The sequence below is a fragment of the Candida theae genome, assembly GCF_024610275.1.
Source record: "Candida theae strain CBS 12239 chromosome Unknown scaffold16, whole genome shotgun sequence".
In the NCBI taxonomy this organism is placed as follows: domain Eukaryota; kingdom Fungi; phylum Ascomycota; class Pichiomycetes; order Serinales; family Debaryomycetaceae; genus Lodderomyces; species Lodderomyces theae.
Window position 1 is genome coordinate 161,849 of NW_026261352.1, and position 19,639 is coordinate 181,487.

The window sequence follows — 19,639 nt, forward strand, 5'->3', positions numbered from 1 at the left end:
TGACGTTTTTTACAATCCAGAGAAGGACATGGAAATGTACAAGACTGGTGGAGATTACGTGTTGATCTTATCCATCATTAGCTTTTGTTGTTATATCGCCCTTTTAGTTCTCATTTTGAAAATGTGAGTGAACCACAATGCATCGAAACCTCATCATGCCAAGGTACCCAACCCAAAGAGTACCAACTGTAACAACAACTGAAGTGACCAAAAGCCCACTCTTGTCACCCTGATTAATCTTGCTTCTTCATCGGCCACATAAGCAACGAAATTGTCATACACTTCTTCAGAAATATCATCCATGAGAAGCGAGTCATAAACTGTCCAAGAACCTTCAAAGTCTTTTATGTTTTTCACGACTCGATTGTGTATTTCAATGAATGTGTTTTTTGAGTTTATGTACGCCACAATGGGTCTTATGAGTGCGTAATTTATGTACGACAATTCAGGTGCTTTAAATGGTACCGTTGCCCTAACGTTGTTTAATCGTATAGTTAAATCGAGCACAAAATATTTTGAAATGTCTGTGTAGTCGTCATGTGTCAAACGAGTGTGCATGTCTGGATGTTTGGAGTTGACGTCTGGGTTTTTGTACCTCGTGGCTTCCTTCGTTATTGACTCGGCAATCATATTTACAATTTCTTTTACGCCAATGTCATTAGTATCGTCCCTAGGAACCATTATCTCACCATTCATGTCGACTTTACCATTGGTAATCCAACCAAATGGACCTTCAAGGCCCTTGTTCAAATGGTCAAGGCTTAGTGAGTCAACTCGAATGCAAGTTACCCTTTTCCACTTGCTCAGCAGACTACCCTCTTTTCCCTCGTCATTGATTGAGAAATCACTCAATCTTTGTTTTTTATGCACGGTGAATAACGAATTGTCGTATGAGCCACTCATTACCTCGGCATTCAAGAAATCGTAAAACAACCAGTGTTTTCTTAATTTCGAAAGTTCGCAATTGTAAATAGAAACATCAAATGGTCTGAATCCATTAGGCTGTTTCAACTCAAACAACACATCCTCCATTTTGAAATCTTCAAATTCAAAATCTCCCGGTTGGTACACGTTTTTATAATTAGTGGCATCATCATCTGGGTCCCACTTTACATGTGTTCGGTCCACGACTCCTCGAACTCCCTTCATCTCCAATGTTTCAATCATCCCAGTTCCGTTGACCCATTTACTAAATGACAACGAAATGTTCACTTCTTCCATGGTGAGATCAAATTGGGTATAGTTCCCATCATCTTCGAAAATATCATCGTCCTCGTCGCTATTATCAACTTGTAAACTTCTCTCGTACTCCTCCTTTTGTGAACCCTTGGCGAATTTTTCAATCTTTTTTGGCCGACGACTAACAAAACATTTCCTAAAGCTTATTTTCCCATCGGACCACCCAGGTACAATGGCACTTTCGAAAGTGACTGTCATATTTGAGTTCTTGGTGATTAATTCTCCAAATTTTCTGGCAACAAACTCTTGAGCAAAGACGGTATTTGCTGTGAAAATCACGAGTGAAAAGAATGTTGTAGTTGCTGCAAAGAACAAAAACACATTCCCCATGACTATCCACGAAAAGAATGCTGAGTAGTCGTCGGTATTGAACGGTCGATTTGACTTTTTCAAGAGCCATTTGAGACGGATTTTGAATCTGGAGTACATATTGGTTGCTTTTGCTAATAGTTGCTCCTTGGTCACCTTGAGCGAATTGTCAGTTTTTCTTGGTGGTGCTGACTCCTCTTCAGTCCTTACAGATTCGGGATTGGCTTTGTCTGGTCTTTGGTCCGACTTATTACGCAATTTCTGTAGAAGCCATGAAGTTTGACTGATTCCTCTATAGGGCACGAATTTGGTGAAGTGTGAACACATCCCTGGAGGGGTCGTAGCAACTCTGAATGAGGAGCAGCCATGTATTGAGATCCTGGCACACCGTAGTGCCCAACCTCTCGTTAGCATACTCATCTAATTTATGTAAGAAATATGATCTTCTTCGAGGGATCGGTAAAGAACATCATCACGAAATTTCGCTGCTTTGCGAGAGAGCACACAAAAAAGGAATTGAAAATCTCGGTATATTCATAACACTCTACTTACCACTTTGCAGTTCCATAGATGTTCATAACACAGTGACGTAATCGAAAATTCCCAGATATATAATAATATACACTTTATAATACCTGAAACCCCCCCCCCCCCCACACCCAAATAAAAAATAAAAAAACCTCCCTAAAACTTACTCAATTACTTGGAAAACCACATTGATTAGGATACTGCCTATCCGTTAATGGTTGTGGGAAAACTCCAACAGCAGTCAATTTCTGGAAATCCCACTCAATGGCATTTTCCGTCTTCCAATTCCAGAAAATCCAGCCACCGGTATACTCATAGGCATCCAATTGAGCTTCAATGTATTTCCTAACATTGGTTTTGTAATCATCGGGCCAGGTGGCAAACTCCAAGTACTGTTGACATGAGCCAATGTAAGGGGAGTTATCATATTGCCCTTCATAACGAGCGCCCCTACCTACACCATTCAACCATTTAGCACAGTCTGTTAAGGCGGCTGACCACTCACCCGTGACCGTCCAGTAATTTTCCTTTTTGGCGTCCCAACCCCAGTTACAAGCAACCGAGATGTGTTGGTCTATGCTCCTTTCTAATTCCCCAGCTGAAAAGACTTGGTAGTGATGGTGATCTAAAACAACGTTGTACGCGTTGTTGCCAATGGAGAAATCATCCCAGTAGCCAATTGCTTCAAAAGCGTCGTGAATGACAACTGGTACATTTGAACCTGTGGACCTCAAAGCATTGTATCCATATTGGTAGTATTGCTTGAGCTCATCGAGATTCAAGCTTGGTCCCAATGGTTCATTAATCAATTCGATACCAATCACAACATCAGCATATTCATCAGCGCCGTATTTTTGAACGATTGTATTTAAGACCTCTTGAGTGACCTGCACATTTCCATCAACCTTTTGCCAGTCAATAGCATCTCTCAATCCTGAATTGTCAAACCCATTTTGTGAGCCTGGAGCACCATGCAAGTCAATCCAGACTTTGATATTGTGGTTTCTAGACCATTGCAATGCCTTGTCCAAGTACTCAACTTGGCCTTGAACATATGGGTCATCATCCAACAATTGGAAAGCCCAATATCCAATTGGAATACGAACGGTATTTATCCCCAAATAGCTCATTTGTTCAAAGTCAGCTTCAGTGTACCATGAACTCCAGTGCAATTGTAATACTTTTTTTGCAGCCTCTTTACCCAATTGTTTAGTGAAATGGTACTCATCAACAGGAATATTACTCTCGTCATTTCCAAATAACCAGGACCCAAATAAAGATGGGGTAATATATGCTTCAAGAACAAACCAACCACCTAAATTCAACCCACGAACAGTTTGGTTGCCGTAGTCCCATGGCACATTTTGGCCTCTCTTCTGGGGGCTAATGGCCAATGCGCAAATGCATGAAACAAGTGTAGTGAAAGTAATAAAGGACCTCATTATGAATATCAGTTGCTGTAGGGGAAGTTTATTGTGAAATTAAAATCTGGCTTTTGCCGTTTTGAAAATTAAAGAAACTGCAAAAAAAAAAAAATTAAATGTATGTAACGAAAAAGCACAAAGTGGGATTACTTTTTTTTTCTATTGGCGCAAGTTGGAAAAACAAAAATCAATCGCAAAATGGAATTAAGAAGTTGTAATGATGGTGGTGGTGGTTGAGAATAGTTTCAACTGTAGAGAGTGGTTGCAAAATCTGGCGCTAGTGAAATTTCAAACGTAATTGAATAAGATGAATATTTAGAAAGTGCAACACGTGAAGTTGGTGTAATTCTTTTTTATTTTTTCTCAAAGTCTAGACTCGAGTGTGAATGTGTTGTGACGTATGAATAGGTTGTCTAGCGCACTTTCTGATCCAGCGCTTTGCAAGTGAAAAAGTTGGAATGCAAAAAGAAAGGGTTAATACGATGGGAGTTATATCGAATACGGGAAAATTTCAGATACTTTTATATTCATTAAAGCTCTATATATATGTGTGTGTGTGTGTGAAGCAATTGTTTTATTAAGGGAAAGGGATGAAAGGTTGCATTTAGTGGTGGGTTTGTAACTTTCCAAATGTGCGATTTCATAAAATTGAGAAAAAAAAAATAATGCACGAAGAAACAGCTTAATTGTGTCTTGATTAAGTAATGTGTGTGTGTGTGTGTATTACACAATTGATCCTATTGTAATACTTGGTTGGAGGTCTATTGTAAGAGTATGTGTCAAGGGTTAATTGTGTATATGTATGTGTGTGTATATGTATATGTGTGTGTGTGTGTGTGTGTGAATTGTTTTGTTTGTGTGGGTTTATTTTTAAAACAAATTAGTGAAATTTCTATTGTAATAGACTTTGTTTACTAAACAGCACATACAGTGTACCAAACACAATAAGCACTAAACATTCCGAGGTGGTACTAAACTGGAGTACTAGGTGAATAGACACATACAAAGTCTACAGATATATGTATATATGTTTGTGTAGCGTAACTTTCGTGAAAACATAAAACTTACACTTTTTGAGTAACAAAATCAAAATGCTTTTATAAACTGGAATGGCTGGCTCTTTCTTTTGCCCCCACCCCTCCCCTCCTTTTCCTCTAAAGCCTCTCTCCCACGGGGATAAAACAGGGAACAGCACTTGACTCCGGTGTGTCCTCTCTTATCTTTGCTTCACAAATTGCCTGCTCTACTCAGACGGGTTGCATCATCCTGGTCATGCAGAAAATGTGAGACAGACACAACCACAGGGATTATGCCAAGTGATGTGTGTGTGTATCATCCTCTCCTTTTGAAGTCCCAAAGTTGCAACTCATTTCTCAGGTCATCAGGGCGCAATTCTAGCTTTATAATGAAGCATTCATACGATGATTTCCCCCGCGCCGACTCCTCCATCAATACCCCTATAAGTACTCTATCAGTTGTATCTTTTTGAAACTCGTTTTGGACCGTGTAGCGCGTGGTTCATATTGTGGTAGTAGCAGAAGTTACACTAAATCAAAAGGGGGAAAAGAAATTCCCTCCTTCTTGGCTTATAATTTTTCTGCCTCTCTTCGTCTTCGTCTTCCCCACCATTCCGTTGTCTGATAGTTGCTGGTGATTGAAGGTCAAGACATGACCTCCCAGCGAGCCCAACTTTTCTCACAACAGAGAACACTCTCTCCTACTATTAGATGTTAAAAATCACCTACCATTTCCTTTAAATCTTTATTTTTTTATTTATTAGTCAAGAAACAATAGAGAGTGCATATAAAAAAAAAAATATCAAAGATACCAAATAATCTACAGAATTTCAAACGATTCACCTTTCCCTTCACAATTGCCAAAACCCACATCTATTGAAGAATTCTCGAGCCTAATAGCAAGTGACGTGGTGAGCGCGTACTATAGCAACAGCACAAAGCTAGCTAGTCCCGAAAAAGTAAACCTAATTCCATTGTGTCTATGATTTGACCTTTGTTTATTGTCATTTCTCTGCAATTACATCATTCTCTCTCTTTCCTCTCTCTCTCTCTCTCTCTAAGACCTATTAATAATCTATTCAAACAACGACAAGTACCTCCGCCCCTTTCGCGTATTATAAATTCTTATGTTCTTTTGTGTTAAGCTTATTATCTATTTATGCAGAGTGGGCTAAATGGTTGCTCTGTAGGTGTTTACATTTAAAATGAAATTCTCTCAACTTCATTATGAGCAAAACCCAATTATTTCAAAGTCAACTAAAATAAAAATTAATGAGAATATAGAGCGAGCCACAATTAAAAAAATTTAAGGTTCTATCTAAACGCTTTGAAAATTAATCCGAACTAAAAGTATACCAAAAATATAGCCAATCAAGACACGATAGAGACAATTTCTAACCATGGCGATTGCAATCAACACAATTGAAACACACGTGCCGCTGTTTCATTTCTGGATATTCTTAGTTGTATTCTTCACATTTCGCAACAAACTGTTATACAACTTCCGTCTCTCTTGATACACGCACACATTGTGGAGGAAACATTTTGTGACTTGCATGGGCAAATAAAAATCCATGGCGCGAATCAAATTGTCCGCGCGTGTAACATGTACATTTGTGTTTTTCCGAGTAAGATAAGACGTTCCGGATTCTAGAATTGTTTGAAGTGCAGAATTGGTTGCAACCACGCAAGTGTTGCGGAATGTAGTATACCTCAAGTTGTCTAGACCCTAGTGAAGGGACTACATCTGCCACAACTTCTCAATAAAGAGATTCAGTCGTGTAAAAAAATATAAAAATAATAAAAACAAGAACATAACTTTCGGGTTTATCGTCAACCTTCGTTTCTTTTTTTTTTTTTTCTTCGGTTACTGGAGATTCAATATGAAAGCAAAAGTATTAGTCCTGTAGTAGTAAACCTACTTCAGTTGTGCCCAATTCCCAATTCAGTAAACTACATTCCATTTTCAGTAACCACTTGTTAAAAAAAAAAAAAAAAAAAACGTATGAAATGAAATGATAAATAAACAAGTGTAGAATGTAAAATGTAATTGTAAAAAAGACAATAGACTAAAGAATACAATAGAGAGTGTGCATACAATGATCATCCTTGTTTGAGGAATGCTTTTGCAATTAAGGACTGACGGCTTTGAAAGTGCAATTCTTTTGCAATCGAAGTGACAATTCTTTTCGGCCGTGTTCTCCAGTTTGTATTTTTTTTCCAGCTACATTGCTTGTCGGGATGGCTCGTCGTTTGCCAACCTCCCTATAAACGCATCCTAGTAAAATGTTCAGACAAACAAATCATTCCTCTTCAGTTGCAATCGCTCAGTGCTCCACTCTCCTCGCTAAATTGAAATTCGAGATTTTAGTCAACTGAGAGAACGTGACGGACTCAAACCAACAACACCAAACGATGGAAGAAATAGAAAACTCCTGGCACTGGCAGAGTGTAAACCAGGATTTCATCCAAAACACAACTTTTACCCCCTTCCCTGGTGAGCGTCTCTACCCCGGCTCAACAAGTTTTCCAACCAACTCGTAACTCTCTTTTTTTTTTACCTTTTCCAAAAAAACGTCATAATGCCATGGTTTAGAGTCATTTGGTAGCGTCTTCTCTGCGGTACTAAATCATTAATCTTATCTACTGTGGAGTTTTTGAGTCACATGTGTCTCGCTCGTATAGAAAAGCAATTTAACTGAACCAAGGAGTAAACTATTAGTCATGTCAAAAGATACACGAATTTGCTTGAGCAGTGCAAAATCTCAACCACCTTGCTAGACTAATCGCCTTTTATAGAATTAGTGAGTCATCTTCTTTCCCTGTTAAACATTTGTGGTGATTCATCCTGGCGACTCTAAGCACAAACTGAACTAAAGCTGTCTCATCTTCAAAAGAGTGACTATATAACTACCGGCACTATCCTCGGCCATGTTTTCCTCATTAATTAATCAATTATCACTCACGTCGTCAAAGACACAACCAGCACCGATGGAGAAATTTGGCAAAAAGTTTAGAGCAAAGTACTTTACCAACTTGGATCCGGACGTTTACCCAGTGAATCATGGTTCGTATGGCTTGACACCTACTCCGGTCCACGAAAAGTACTTGGAATTTATTACGAAACATGCTTCCTACCCCGACAAGTACTTGAAAGAAGAACAAAAGCAAAATTACATACACAGCTTAGAAGCGTTGTCCAAAGTTTTGAATTGCGACTACCATAATTTGGCTATTGTTGATAATGCAACCACGGGCATCAACACCGTTTTGAGAAGTTTCCCTTTACAAAAAGGTGACTCCATAGTTATCCAAAGCACAGTATATGGTGCGTGTGGAAAAACCGTCAGGTTTTTAAAAGATCAGTATGATGTTGAATTCCACGTTGTTGAGCTCAACTATCCCATTGCTGATAAAGAGGTTTTATCAATGTTTGAAAAGGTGTTTAAGGAGGCAAAACCTAAAATGTGTATGTTTGACACAATATCATCCATGCCTGGAGTTGTCTTTCCTCACGCGCAGATGATACAATTGTGCAAGAAATACAAAATTTTGTCATTGATCGATGGCGCTCATGGAATAGGCTGTATTCCTCAGGACTTGTCTGCACTCAAGCCTGATTTCTATGTGAGCAACTTGCACAAGTGGTTTTTTGTCCCGTTTGGTTGTGCAGTGTTGTATGTTGATCCCAAGTACCACAAATATATCCATACGCTTCCCATCAGCCATTCCTATCTACCATCAACTGTTGATTTATCCAACGAAGATGAAAAAAATAGATTGATTGATAGGTTCTATTTCAATGGGACAAAGAATTTCGCCTCCATTGATGTTATTCCATATGCCATTGAATTTAGACAACAAGTGTGCCGAGGTGAAAAGGCCATCTATGATTATTGTCACAACTTGGCTGTGCAAGTAGGACAGCTTGTTGGCAAGAAATGGAACACGACTGCATTGGATCAAAAACATGCTACTCAAATTAGCACAATGGTGACAATTCCTGTCCCCGTCGATGTGCCAGACTTTATTGAAAACTGGAGCAAGTATGACAATAAGATTTATGCAAAGTGTTTTGCCAAGAAGGCTTATACTCCGTGTATTGCTCATAATGGCAAGTTGTTAGCTCGATACTCTTGCCAAGTTTATAATGAGTTGTCTGATTACGACTATGCTAGTGATGTGTTGATTGAGGCTTTGAATGAGGTAGCCAAAGAGGAAGAATTGATTAAGTAAAGAGGTGTTATAGTACTTAGTTGATGTAGATAAGTACAGAAAATAGTTCAGGAAATCTGTTTATATATGATCAGATTTGGATCTTGTAAAAGGTCGGGACTTTGCCCTCTCTCTCTCTCTCTCTCTCTCTCTCTCTCTCTCTCTCTGATTTTTTTTTTTCTTCAGAATTTCGCAGCCAAATAATTTCAAACTCGAAAGCTGCGGAAACAGTTTCCAAATGTACAAAGTCACTCCTTCAGTTTCCTCAATTTAAAAGTGAGGCCACGGCAGAATATTACTTGAGACTGGCTTGTATATTTGGTTCCTGAGAAATGGTAATGCCAGTCCGCATTTACATTTACGCACAAACACGAGGTAACAAAACACTAAAGCTTGTGGTTAGAGATACCGTGACCTCCATCTGATTAAGTTTAAGGGTATGATGGAATGTATGATTACTTATTCGAAGCTGTGCCCGAAGTGAAGTCCTGATGACGACTTGCAACCAGATATAAAATCGAAATTTAGCCCTAGATAATCGCACGTGCTCATTTTTTAGTGTGCGCGCTGTGATGTGAAAAAAAAAAATCCTACATCTGCAACAAACGACCAAACCTGATGAACCATTCTCTCTCTCTCTCTCTTCCTTTACGTCACCAAACTAAGAAATAGTCTGCTTTGCTTAATTTGATTATCTCTAGTTACTACATCACACATTATAAGAAATGTCTACTGAAACTGCTTTATCATACGCTGCTTTGATCTTGGCTGATGCCGATATCGAAATCACTTCTGAAAAATTGTTGGCCTTGACCAAGGGAGCCAACGTCGAAGTCGAAGGTATCTGGGCTGATTTGTTCTCCAAGGCTTTGGAAGGAAAGGACTTGAAGGAATTCTTCTTCAACTTCTCCGCTGCTCCAGCTGCCGGTGCCGCTCCTGGTGCTGCTGCTGGTGGTGACGCTGCCGCTGCCGGTGGTGAAGCTGCTGCTGAAGAAAAGAAGGAAGAAGAAGCCAAGGAAGAGTCTGACGATGACATGGGATTCGGTTTGTTCGATTAAGCATGCTGAAGAAACACAGTGGATGGCCAAGAGTGGGGTGGGGACATTACGTTTTATTACTAATTCGGAGAGTCTGTTGAACGCCATATACTTATGGGTGAATAGAGGTTTCTGTATAAATAAATACTGCCTAATATTCTGAAAGGTTATTGTAGAGTAGACTTGTGTAATCAGTCACCACATACCGAGACAACTGGTCTTTGTACACTTCTACATATAACATCTTTACAATGTTTACGCCATCTCTGTTATACAAGATTGAGTTTATTGTATACCCTTAATTTATTAACCAGATTGTATATATATAGTTAAAAACATGAAAGGTGGTGTTTTGAATTAATGTACATCATCGTCATCCACATTCATCTCTCAGTCTCTCTGCTATGAAAACTATCCCTCTCTCTTTCTCTCTCTCTCTCTCTCGCACACCTTTTTAATGCTCCATTTACTTCTTGGCCTTTTCAGCTTCAGCTTCAGCCTTCTCCTTAGCTCTCTTTTCTCTAATACCCTTGTACTTCTTTTCGTTTCTAGCCAATCTCAAAGTTCTGTAAGCAGATTGCTCTGGGACTTCAACAGCTCTGGTACCTTGTTCAATAGCTGGTTGTTCAATTGGGAAAGTAGCGGAGGTGGAGACTTGTTCGTAAGAAACAGCTTCGGAAGCCTTGGTCTTCTTGTCAAAGATAACCAATTTGGACTTGTATTCCTTCAATCTTTGGACATTGGTTTCAAAAGTTTCTTGACTCTTGTTTTGTCTTCTGTGGTCAACTGAGATACCAATGGTTCTGGCGTATTTTGGAGTCAAACCAACAGCTTTGATTTCAGCCAAAGTGAAACCTCTTCCAGCTCTGACTTTTCTGTTGTATTTGATCGTTGGAGCTCTAACGACTGGTCTCAAACTGTCGATTGGCTTTGGGGCAATCTTGGCAGCCTTTCTCAATCTAGATTGTCTTCTTGAAGCCTTCTTACCAGCTTGGTCAAAGTGGACTCTGACTCTTTCTTGCCAGTGTTTTCTGAAGTGGTTCTTCAATAATGGTAAGTTCTTTGCGATAGCCATTGTTGTTGATGAGGAATGGTGGTCAGTAAGGACTTGATCGAATCTGCTTAAGACTTTTTTTTTTTTCTGTTTCTAAAAATTTTCAGAGAACCAAACAGAAAGAGAGAGAGTGTGTGTGTGTATGTGTGTGTAAGGCTGCATAGTGGTAAGGAAACAGGGGAAGCGCTACCTACACAAGTGTTTTTAACGTGAAGCAGACAAAAGAAAAAAAAAACAAAAAAGACAAGGAATTATTTCGGTGGAAAAAGTGAGTAGGGTTACAGCCCTGAAATCAAAGTGAGAAACTCTGCTGTTTAATATGCACTTTACTATGCAGTATAAACAATCTAGTATTACGCACCAAACACTCTCAAACTTTTTGGATTTTCCATTGACAAAAAAAATTTCAGACTGTCACCCTGCAATAGAACTAGGTCTAGTACACAACAATGTCAACTCAATCAGTTCAAGTATGTACACATGTTGCCGCCACCAGGTGATGACGAGGAATGGAGAGACAGGTGACGGGAGAATTTGATAAGAGACAAGGTGGAAAAGTCCAAACAAGTTAGTCAAAAATGAACAAAGAGAAAGAGCCCACCACTTGATGTTCCTTGGCTAACACAGCAGTTTTCAAGAGAGACCGATTAGGTGAGTCTAAACGAGTGGCAGGTGAACCTTTATTTCGTTCAACTTTGCCGCGTTTCCACAAACTTCCCAGCTCCACTAATCTCCATCGGCCTCCGCCAGGATCAAAGTACTAACTTTATCACTTATAGACTTTCGGTAAAAAGAAAACCGCTACTGCCGTTGCCCATGTCAAGAACGGTAAGGGTTTAATCAAAATCAACGGTTCTCCAATCACTTTGGTTCAACCAGAAATCTTGAGATTCAAAGTCTACGAACCATTGACCTTGGTTGGTTTGGACAAATTCCAAAACATCGACATCAGAGTCAAAGTCAACGGTGGTGGTCACATTTCACAAGTTTACGCCATCAGACAAGCCATTGCTAAAGGTTTGGTTGCTTACCACCAAAAGTTCGTTGACGAAGCTTCAAAGAACGAATTGAAAAAGATCTTTGCTTCATACGACAAGACCTTGTTGGTTGCTGACTCAAGAAGAATGGAGCCAAAGAAGTTCGGTGGTCGTGGTGCCAGAGCAAGATTCCAAAAATCTTACCGTTAAGGAATTTATGTACATCATCACTACAATCAAGAAGGAGAGAAAACATTGTTACGAAACGGTCACATCAAAAACGAAAAGGGGGATATGGTATACACAATTCCCTGTCCCAATATTCTTGTTTTCATCTTATCATTTGCAAGAATCACCAATTATCACAATCAACTGTAAATTATTACATAGTCCTTTTTTTTTTATATTCATGTGTTGTTAGGTTTATATAATATTTTACTGGTTTATTAATACATAAAACGGAAAATATTTTAGAGTATCTGAATGTGTATGGTATAACGTGTGGGAGCTTCAGAGCTGTCTTTAAACGCAGAAAGCTCGCAACTGCTTTGGAGTATCTGCGAAAGGATTGGTAGCAGCATAGTACGCGAGTTGGCTTAGTTTTGTTTACCAATTGTCTGAGCTAGCAACACAACAAGGTCTATTTACAACCAAAAGCCCGTCACTTTCATGACTAATGTCCAACAGCTGCTCACTACTCCAGTTATTGATTATCAAGATGAGTTAGAGCTCCCAATTGATTGCGAAAATGTTGTGCTTTGTGATAACAATGTGTTGTTGGTTATCAAAGGTAACACTGTGACCGTTTACAATGGTCTTTTGATCAATAGAGTCTTGAAGTTTGAAGACAACATTGTAAAAGCATGTGTTACCACTTTTTTGATACAAGATGTGCCTACCCAGATAATGGCCATCTGCTTCAGAAAATACATCAACTTCTACTATCCAAGTGGGAAAGTATTCACTTTACATTTACCATTTGATGTTGCATTGGTCAAGGAATATGAAAGGGGCTTGGTTTTGCAAACCAAAACAGAACTCTACTTGATAAACAAGAATCTCGACTTGAAGTTTGTTGATACAGATACAAATAGCTCCTTTTCTAGTCATGAATACGTCACCACTTTCAACCAACGAGATAATGGGATTTCATTATGTACCACATTCATTAACGGGGAAATTAACGTTTACCAAGTGAAAAACTCAAATCGAAACTTCAAACTGAACACCAAGTCTTCAAGCAAACAGCAGAAGAAGAAGTATTACTCGATGTCGGCATCCTCTAGCAAGTACACTGAGCCAAAGCTCAGCCAAATTTTCATTCTGGAGAATAGGACAAGTACATTGTTGTCTAACGCAAGGGTCCTCAATGCTGAACAACCCCCTCTGTCAAGTATGCGTAAAGATGTCATATTGTCAAAAATTGACAGCATAGAAAGCAAACTCAATAGAAACCATGTCAAATTATTCAGTATACGCTTTGAAAATCAAGAAGGAATTGTGGTGGTCAACAAATTGAAACAAGAGCTACACGTGCACCGCTACAACTCGTATTCAAAAAGTCTGTCTAGTTACAAGTGTCTGTGTCTTGATTGCATCCCATTGAATTCCAATTTCGAAGGCAATTTGATAGTCTTGACTGATGATGGCTTATTCATTGTAAATCCGTTCCTAGAGCTACGTACTGGATGTAACACAAACCTACCGGCTTATATGCTTCTAAGCTCATTTAATGGGAGAGTTGCGCTTCGACTCAAAAATGATTCTGTTCGATTAGTGAAGGTGATATTAGAGCCAGTATCCGACTTGGTCCTGTCGTGTTTGAGATGCTTCAAATACTTGTCAGGGTCAACCGTTGACCAAATATTTTGGCTGTTATGGCGAACGGCCTACAACAACTGTGGGTCAGAATGGGACGCATTGGTTATAGCCTTGTTGTCATTATCCGTCCCATTTCCGGGCGATTTTCAATTCACAGTCAATGAAATCACAAATCTTTTGCCACAAGCCAAAGCCCTTCGCGAAAGTGCACTTGTTAACTATAGTTTGCAGGACTTGATACCGTACATTGTTGTGTCTTTGCATTTGCTTCGAGAAGAATACAAATTGGATGTTACTAAAGGGAGCTACTTGAAACGGCTAGGCAATTTGTTGAGCCAGTTGACCATTTGGATGGGCTGGCCAGATGAGTGGGTTAATTACTACAATACCACGTGCAACCTAGATAAATCAATCAAATTTCTCCTGCTACAAATCATTCAATCGCCACCAAATCTATTCCATTCATTGGCTAGTTTATTTACTAATAACATTGTGCCATATCTATCGTTTTCGCAACTAGTTGAAGAAAGCGACTCCATCGATGCAATTGTAACCCCGGTGACAAATGTGGTTTTAAAGCTTTTTGAGGTTCTCGTGTCTTCACAATATGGGCCAGCTCATTTGGTTGATATGATGAGCGATCTAGACGTGACTTCTCTCGAAACATTTCCATTCGGAGTTGCTATACCCTTAAAAGAAGCATTGCTGGTTTCTCAAGAACAGCCCACATTTGAATGGACATCGGACTCATTATCATTAACCGGACGTGAGGATTTGAAAAAACTCTTGTCTAACGATCTATATTGCGACTCCGTTGTTGAAAAAACTGCTTGTAATGATATCGAATCATTAATAAAAAATCTCACTTCCAGTGAAATTGTATCATCGTGGGATGATCAATCAGAAGCGAAACGCATGGGCATTACTAAATTAATATTTGATCAAGATCGCAGATACTTTGAGATCACGACTTTATTACATCAAACAAAAATGCAAACAGCGTTTTTGAAAACTGATGAGTCAGTTAGTGAATATGATCTTCTTTTGCTTCAAAGAAAGTTGGCAGGTGTGGTAGCTATAAGAACTTTGACTATACCTATGGGACGCGCAGCGTTGAATTATGGTGGACGCAAACCCTTGCTAACAGAAAAATATCCAATTCCGAAATTCAATTTAAACACCTTGATTTCGCCAACAATGACAACCATTATTCCTTCTGAAGATAGCATATCTCAAGACTTATTGGAATGGGGACATTTCCACAATGGTGTCTCTTCAAGCTTAAGTATTGCCAAGGATTCAAAGGGGATCTCAGGAAGCTGGATGATATTCAACAAGCCACCCGATTTAAACTCACAGCATGCAGGATTTTTATATGGACTAGGGTTGAATGGTCATTTGAAGAAGCTTGAGGAATGGCATATTTACAATTATTTAGGTCCAAAGCATCCATTAACGAGCGTGGGGTTGCTAATTGGGATGGCGGCTAGTCTACGTGGCACTATGGACAACAAATTGACGAAAGTATTGTCTGTTCATGCAGTTGCATTGTTGCCGCAAGGGGCAAATGATTTGAATGTACCCGTTACGGTTCAAACGGCGGGATTGATCGGTATCGGATTGCTTTACTTGCAAACACAGCATCGTAGAATGAGCGAAATTTTACTTTCTCAAATTACCGGTTGTGTTTTCCAAAATGATCTGGAACAAATTCATGAGGGATATAGATTGGCTTCAGGGTTGGCATTGGGGTTTGTGAATTTAGGTAAAGGTGATGATTTAAAGGGTCTCAATGATACTCATGTTGTTGACAAATTAATGGCAGTTGCAACGTTTGTGAAGCACGATCAACCAAGATTGGAATTGGACAAGTCGTGCTGTGGAGCTATCGTTGCGTTGTGTTTGATTTACCTCAAGACTGAAAATTCAAATGTTGCTGACAAGTTGGCTATTCCCGAATCCGAACAGTTGTTGGATTATATAAGACCTGATTTATTGTTTCTTCGTTGTATGGCAACAAATTTGATAACTTGGAGTAAAATAAGGTCGTCGCGTGATTGGGTGGAATCACAAATACCCAAAGTCGTACTTGACGAGTTCAACAAGACGAATGGATTCAATAGATTGGACAGCGATGGTCTTATTTTCTTCAACATCTTGGGAGGCTCTTGTTTGGCAATGGCATTGAGATATGCTTCATCCTCCAACATAGAAGCAAGGGATACTATTTTGTATTACCTTGACAAGATGATGTTATTAACGAGTAAGTCTGCAAACAATTATGATGAGAAACTTGCATACAATGCTGCTATAAATGTTCAAAACATGTTGGCCCTATGTGCGTCTTTAATCATGGCTGCAACTGGCGATTTAAAAGTTTTCCAACGATTGCGTGTATTGCATAATGACACTAGTAAGTCTATGGGATATGGCGGGTATATGGCTATAAATACTGCTTTGGGGTTCTTATTTCTTGGTGGTGGACAAATGGCATTTGATGATTCGTTGTTTGGCATTGCCAGTTTGGTCACTAGTTTGTATCCCGTATTTCCCAAGGAAAATAGTGAATGTGAAGTTCATTTACAAGCCTTGAGACATTTCTGGGCCTTGGCTATTGTATCACGATGTTTGGTGGTTAAGGAGGTGCTGACAAATGAACCTTGTAAGATTCCCATTACAATAACAATGAAAGATGGTCAAGTGATTGAGAAATTGTCTCCTTGCTTGCTTCCCAAGATTGGCGATATACAGACAATCTGTACAAATTCGATTGATTATTTTCAAGTTGTAATTGATTGTCAATTGAAGTCAGAAATCTTGGAGAATTTTGAGCAGTCGTTGACAATTTATGTTTACAAGAAGCAAAACTATCAATTGTTGCGACCAAACATTCGGTCAATGTTGCAAAACAAAAGTCGGAACATTGATATTGAGTCTCAGCTGGTGATCAATGGAGCGTTGTTTGAACCAGTTGATTTAAACAGTAAAGAAATCTGGGTAAATGAATTTGAGTCCAAAAAGAAGGTTTCTTACTCTGGATTAACAATCTTCAACATAATTGATGATAAATTGAAGATGATTCAGAGTGTTGAGTCGCCAGAATCTATTGAAGATATTTGGAATTTGAGGTTGTTGTTTGAATATGCCAATACTCGTATCCAAAATGACGACCTTCACTATGTTCCGTTACAATTTATTAACCAGTTGAAGCAAAAGTTGTGGAACAAGGTAGGATCGTGAAAAAGAGTGTGTCTTGTTCACCTACGTACAACTTGGATACTATTCTCGTCTTTGAAATAAATGAGTCTTCCGTTTTGTGTTGTTGTTCGTAATTTCTTTAACCATCACACGACCAGTTCCTGAATTCGGATACGCGTGTGAAATTAGTCTGAGATACGAAATTGTGTTACACCTCTCATGTGCATATAGTTAAATTACATTAGAGGTTGATAGGTAGAAAAGAATAAAACAGTTACCTTCTTCCCACTTTCTATCTCCCTTCACTTCCTCCTCTTCTTCATCTTTTTTATTTTTTTTCTTCTTCAGTCTTTGTATATTAGTGGTTGTTAAAAAAAAAAAAAAAGTAGGGTTGCATATATATATATTGTTATATACAGGATCAATTATTCCCTAATAAAAGAAAAAAGAAAAAACTCAGCTTTACTTTCCGCCAGGAACAAAATTTATCAACTATCTTTCATACCAGTTTTCATCTTCCTTTTACGCATTAAATTTGGTGGTAAAGACAGTTGGTCTATACACAAACCTTTCTTTTCGTGTTGCTCATCTGTTTGCTATTTGGTAGTGCATTTAGTTACTCATCTTAGAAGTATAGAGAATTGACCACAGTCAGAGTAACCGCAACGACGGGTACGACATTTTACAACAAACACACTCACTACATTTAAATGGCTTTTAGACCACCTCGCTTCAGCTGGTCAAAGTCTCTTGGTCTGAAATGGCAATACAATAAATCATCCACTTCGACAATGTATCAACAACAACAACAATTTTACAACACACAGTCCAGAAACATTCTACAACCATTGTCTAGTGCCAGTCGCATGGCACAAATGTCACAACTGACGCAACAGCAACAGCAACAGCAACAAACCAAGAGCCAAAGAAGATATTTTAGCTACTACTATTATCAGTTCCCCAAGATACCTAGACCTAAGAGAAGTGTGTTTTACTATAGCACTTGGTCTAGAATTGGGAGAAGTGGCGGTGGCGGTGGCGGTGGTAATGGCGGTAGTGGCGGCATCACCTACAATAGCACAGTTAGCGGTAGTAGATCGTACTACACTTTTACTAGATTACCGTTCCCTAGAATCTCCAAAAGACTGTTTTCAACCGCTAATCAAAAAATCAAAAACAAGACTCAAAGAATCCATAAAAGATTCTTTTCAAGTGAAGCCAGGTCAAGAAGACAACAACGGAGGAAATTCATGAAATGGTGGACCATCACCTCGTTATCTATTGTGTTGGGTGGGGTTGCAGCCAAGATCAAGTACGACCGTAGTGAGGAACATGAAAATCCATACAAGATCAGACCTCACTCTTGGCAATTGTATGCGTATTCAACTCTCCCATTGAAGACAATGTCACGTTTATGGGGGTATGTAAATTCTATTGATTTGCCTGTGTTTCTTAGATCTCCATCGTACCGTCTATATTCAGCCATTTTTGGAGTCAATTTGGAGGAAATGGAAAATCCTGACTTGAAAAGCTACAAGAACTTGTCTGAGTTTTTTTACCGAACCTTGAAACCAGGAGTACGTCCAATTGCCGATGATGACTTGGTTAGTCCTGCTGATGGTAAAGTTTTGAAATTTGGTGTCATTGATCAAGGAGAAATTGAACAAGTGAAGGGAATGACTTATTCCATTGATGCGTTGTTGGGGACTACATCGACTAGGAAGTTGGCTGCGCCTACACACTCTACGCAATTTGATGACGATGGCAGTGATGACGAAACCAAGATCAAGAGAGATGAAGAGTTTGCCAAATTGAATGGAATTTCGTACACTGTGGATGATATCCTTGGAGGTGAAAGTGAAAACACTAGCCACATGAATGAATTAAGCTACACTGATGTTAAAGAAGGTACGGCAAAAGGTGATAGAGCTTCCTTTACTAAAGAGTTGGCGGTAGCTGAAGAATTGGCCCCCAATCCACTGGAGAGCTTCCGTCATAAACAATTGTATTTTGCTGTTATATACTTGGCGCCAGGCGACTACCATCATTTCCATTCCCCAACTAGCTGGGTGGCAACTTTGCGTCGTCATTTTATTGGAGAGTTGTTTTCAGTGGCTCCATTTTTTCAAAAGACGTTACAAGGTTTATTTGTGCTTAATGAGAGAGTAGCCTTGTTGGGATATTGGAAGTATGGGTTTTTCTCAATGGTACCAGTGGGGGCAACAAATGTCGGATCAATTGTCGTGAATTTTGACAAAGATTTGAAAACAAATCTGTATTATGAAGAGGAAGTGTATGGAAATGGGCAACCATCGTTTTCCTATTCTTCTTCTGCCTCTTCAACTACATCTGCTCCATCCACATCTGGATCGGCTCTGGAAACCACCCCCTTATTGCAACGAGAATACTCAGCATCGACGATTTTTCAAGAACTTGAAGAACGCAAACGCAAGAAATTGAAAAAGAACACCGTCTATGAAGCAACTTATACTAATGCAAGTAGGATTTTGGGCGGATATCCGTTGTCTAAAGGACAAGAAATGGGTGGGTTCAAGCTTGGTTCAACTGTGGTTTTAGTATTTGAGGCTCCTGATAATTTCAAATTTGATCTTAACGTCGGTGATAAAGTCAAAGTGGGTCAATCTTTGGGGAAATTTGTGTAAGGCTTTAGAGAGCTTTAGAGAGCTTCAAAGAAGGTGTTAAAAGAAGTTAGATAGATAGGAAGATTTTGTTAGACTACGCTATCTTTAATGTAGAAAGAGAGTAACTAGTAGACAAAAGATCTGAATGGTTCCTTTTCTTGAATCACGTGAATGGTTGA

The 19,639-nt window shown here is 39.1% G+C and overlaps 8 protein-coding genes across 8 annotated transcripts; 5 read left to right on the forward strand and 3 right to left on the reverse strand. All coding sequences in view use genetic code 12, as the record gives it.

Annotated features, from left to right (window-relative positions):
* Positions 1 to 153: 153 nt before the first annotated feature.
* Positions 154 to 1,968, reverse strand: KGF57_000543 (uncharacterized protein; the record flags this gene model as incomplete). Its single annotated transcript, XM_051755022.1, has 1 exon — positions 154 to 1,968. One exon carries the CDS (start codon positions 1,966 to 1,968, stop codon positions 154 to 156), a length of 1,815 nt encoding a protein of 604 aa, XP_051611004.1.
* A 275-nt stretch (positions 1,969 to 2,243) lies between these two features.
* Positions 2,244 to 3,518, reverse strand: XOG1 (glucan 1,3-beta-glucosidase; the record flags this gene model as incomplete). The annotated part of the gene is made up of 1 exon (XM_051755023.1): positions 2,244 to 3,518. The coding sequence occupies one exon, from the start codon at positions 3,516 to 3,518 to the stop codon at positions 2,244 to 2,246; it is 1,275 nt and encodes a 424-aa protein (XP_051611005.1).
* Positions 3,519 to 7,447: 3,929 nt separating this feature from the next.
* Positions 7,448 to 8,752, forward strand: KGF57_000545 (uncharacterized protein; the record flags this gene model as incomplete). Its single annotated transcript, XM_051755024.1, has 1 exon — positions 7,448 to 8,752. The coding sequence occupies one exon, from the start codon at positions 7,448 to 7,450 to the stop codon at positions 8,750 to 8,752; it is 1,305 nt and encodes a 434-aa protein (XP_051611006.1).
* A 704-nt stretch (positions 8,753 to 9,456) lies between these two features.
* RPP1A (ribosomal protein P1) lies at positions 9,457 to 9,789 on the forward strand (the record flags this gene model as incomplete). The annotated part of the gene is made up of 1 exon (XM_051755025.1): positions 9,457 to 9,789. One exon carries the CDS (start codon positions 9,457 to 9,459, stop codon positions 9,787 to 9,789), a length of 333 nt encoding a protein of 110 aa, XP_051611007.1.
* Positions 9,790 to 10,234: 445 nt separating this feature from the next.
* On the reverse strand, positions 10,235 to 10,843 carry RPL13 (60S ribosomal protein eL13; the record flags this gene model as incomplete). Its single annotated transcript, XM_051755026.1, has 1 exon — positions 10,235 to 10,843. The coding sequence occupies one exon, from the start codon at positions 10,841 to 10,843 to the stop codon at positions 10,235 to 10,237; it is 609 nt and encodes a 202-aa protein (XP_051611008.1).
* Positions 10,844 to 11,271: 428 nt separating this feature from the next.
* Positions 11,272 to 12,009, forward strand: RPS16A (40S ribosomal protein uS9; the record flags this gene model as incomplete). Its single annotated transcript, XM_051755027.1, has 2 exons — positions 11,272 to 11,292; positions 11,602 to 12,009. 2 exons carry the CDS (start codon positions 11,272 to 11,274, stop codon positions 12,007 to 12,009), a joined length of 429 nt encoding a protein of 142 aa, XP_051611009.1.
* Positions 12,010 to 12,468: 459 nt separating this feature from the next.
* APC1 (anaphase promoting complex subunit 1) lies at positions 12,469 to 16,860 on the forward strand (the record flags this gene model as incomplete). Its single annotated transcript, XM_051755028.1, has 1 exon — positions 12,469 to 16,860. One exon carries the CDS (start codon positions 12,469 to 12,471, stop codon positions 16,858 to 16,860), a length of 4,392 nt encoding a protein of 1,463 aa, XP_051611010.1.
* A 668-nt stretch (positions 16,861 to 17,528) lies between these two features.
* PSD1 (phosphatidylserine decarboxylase 1) lies at positions 17,529 to 19,481 on the forward strand (the record flags this gene model as incomplete). The annotated part of the gene is made up of 1 exon (XM_051755030.1): positions 17,529 to 19,481. The coding sequence occupies one exon, from the start codon at positions 17,529 to 17,531 to the stop codon at positions 19,479 to 19,481; it is 1,953 nt and encodes a 650-aa protein (XP_051611011.1).
* Between the last annotated feature and the right edge of the window lie 158 nt (positions 19,482 to 19,639).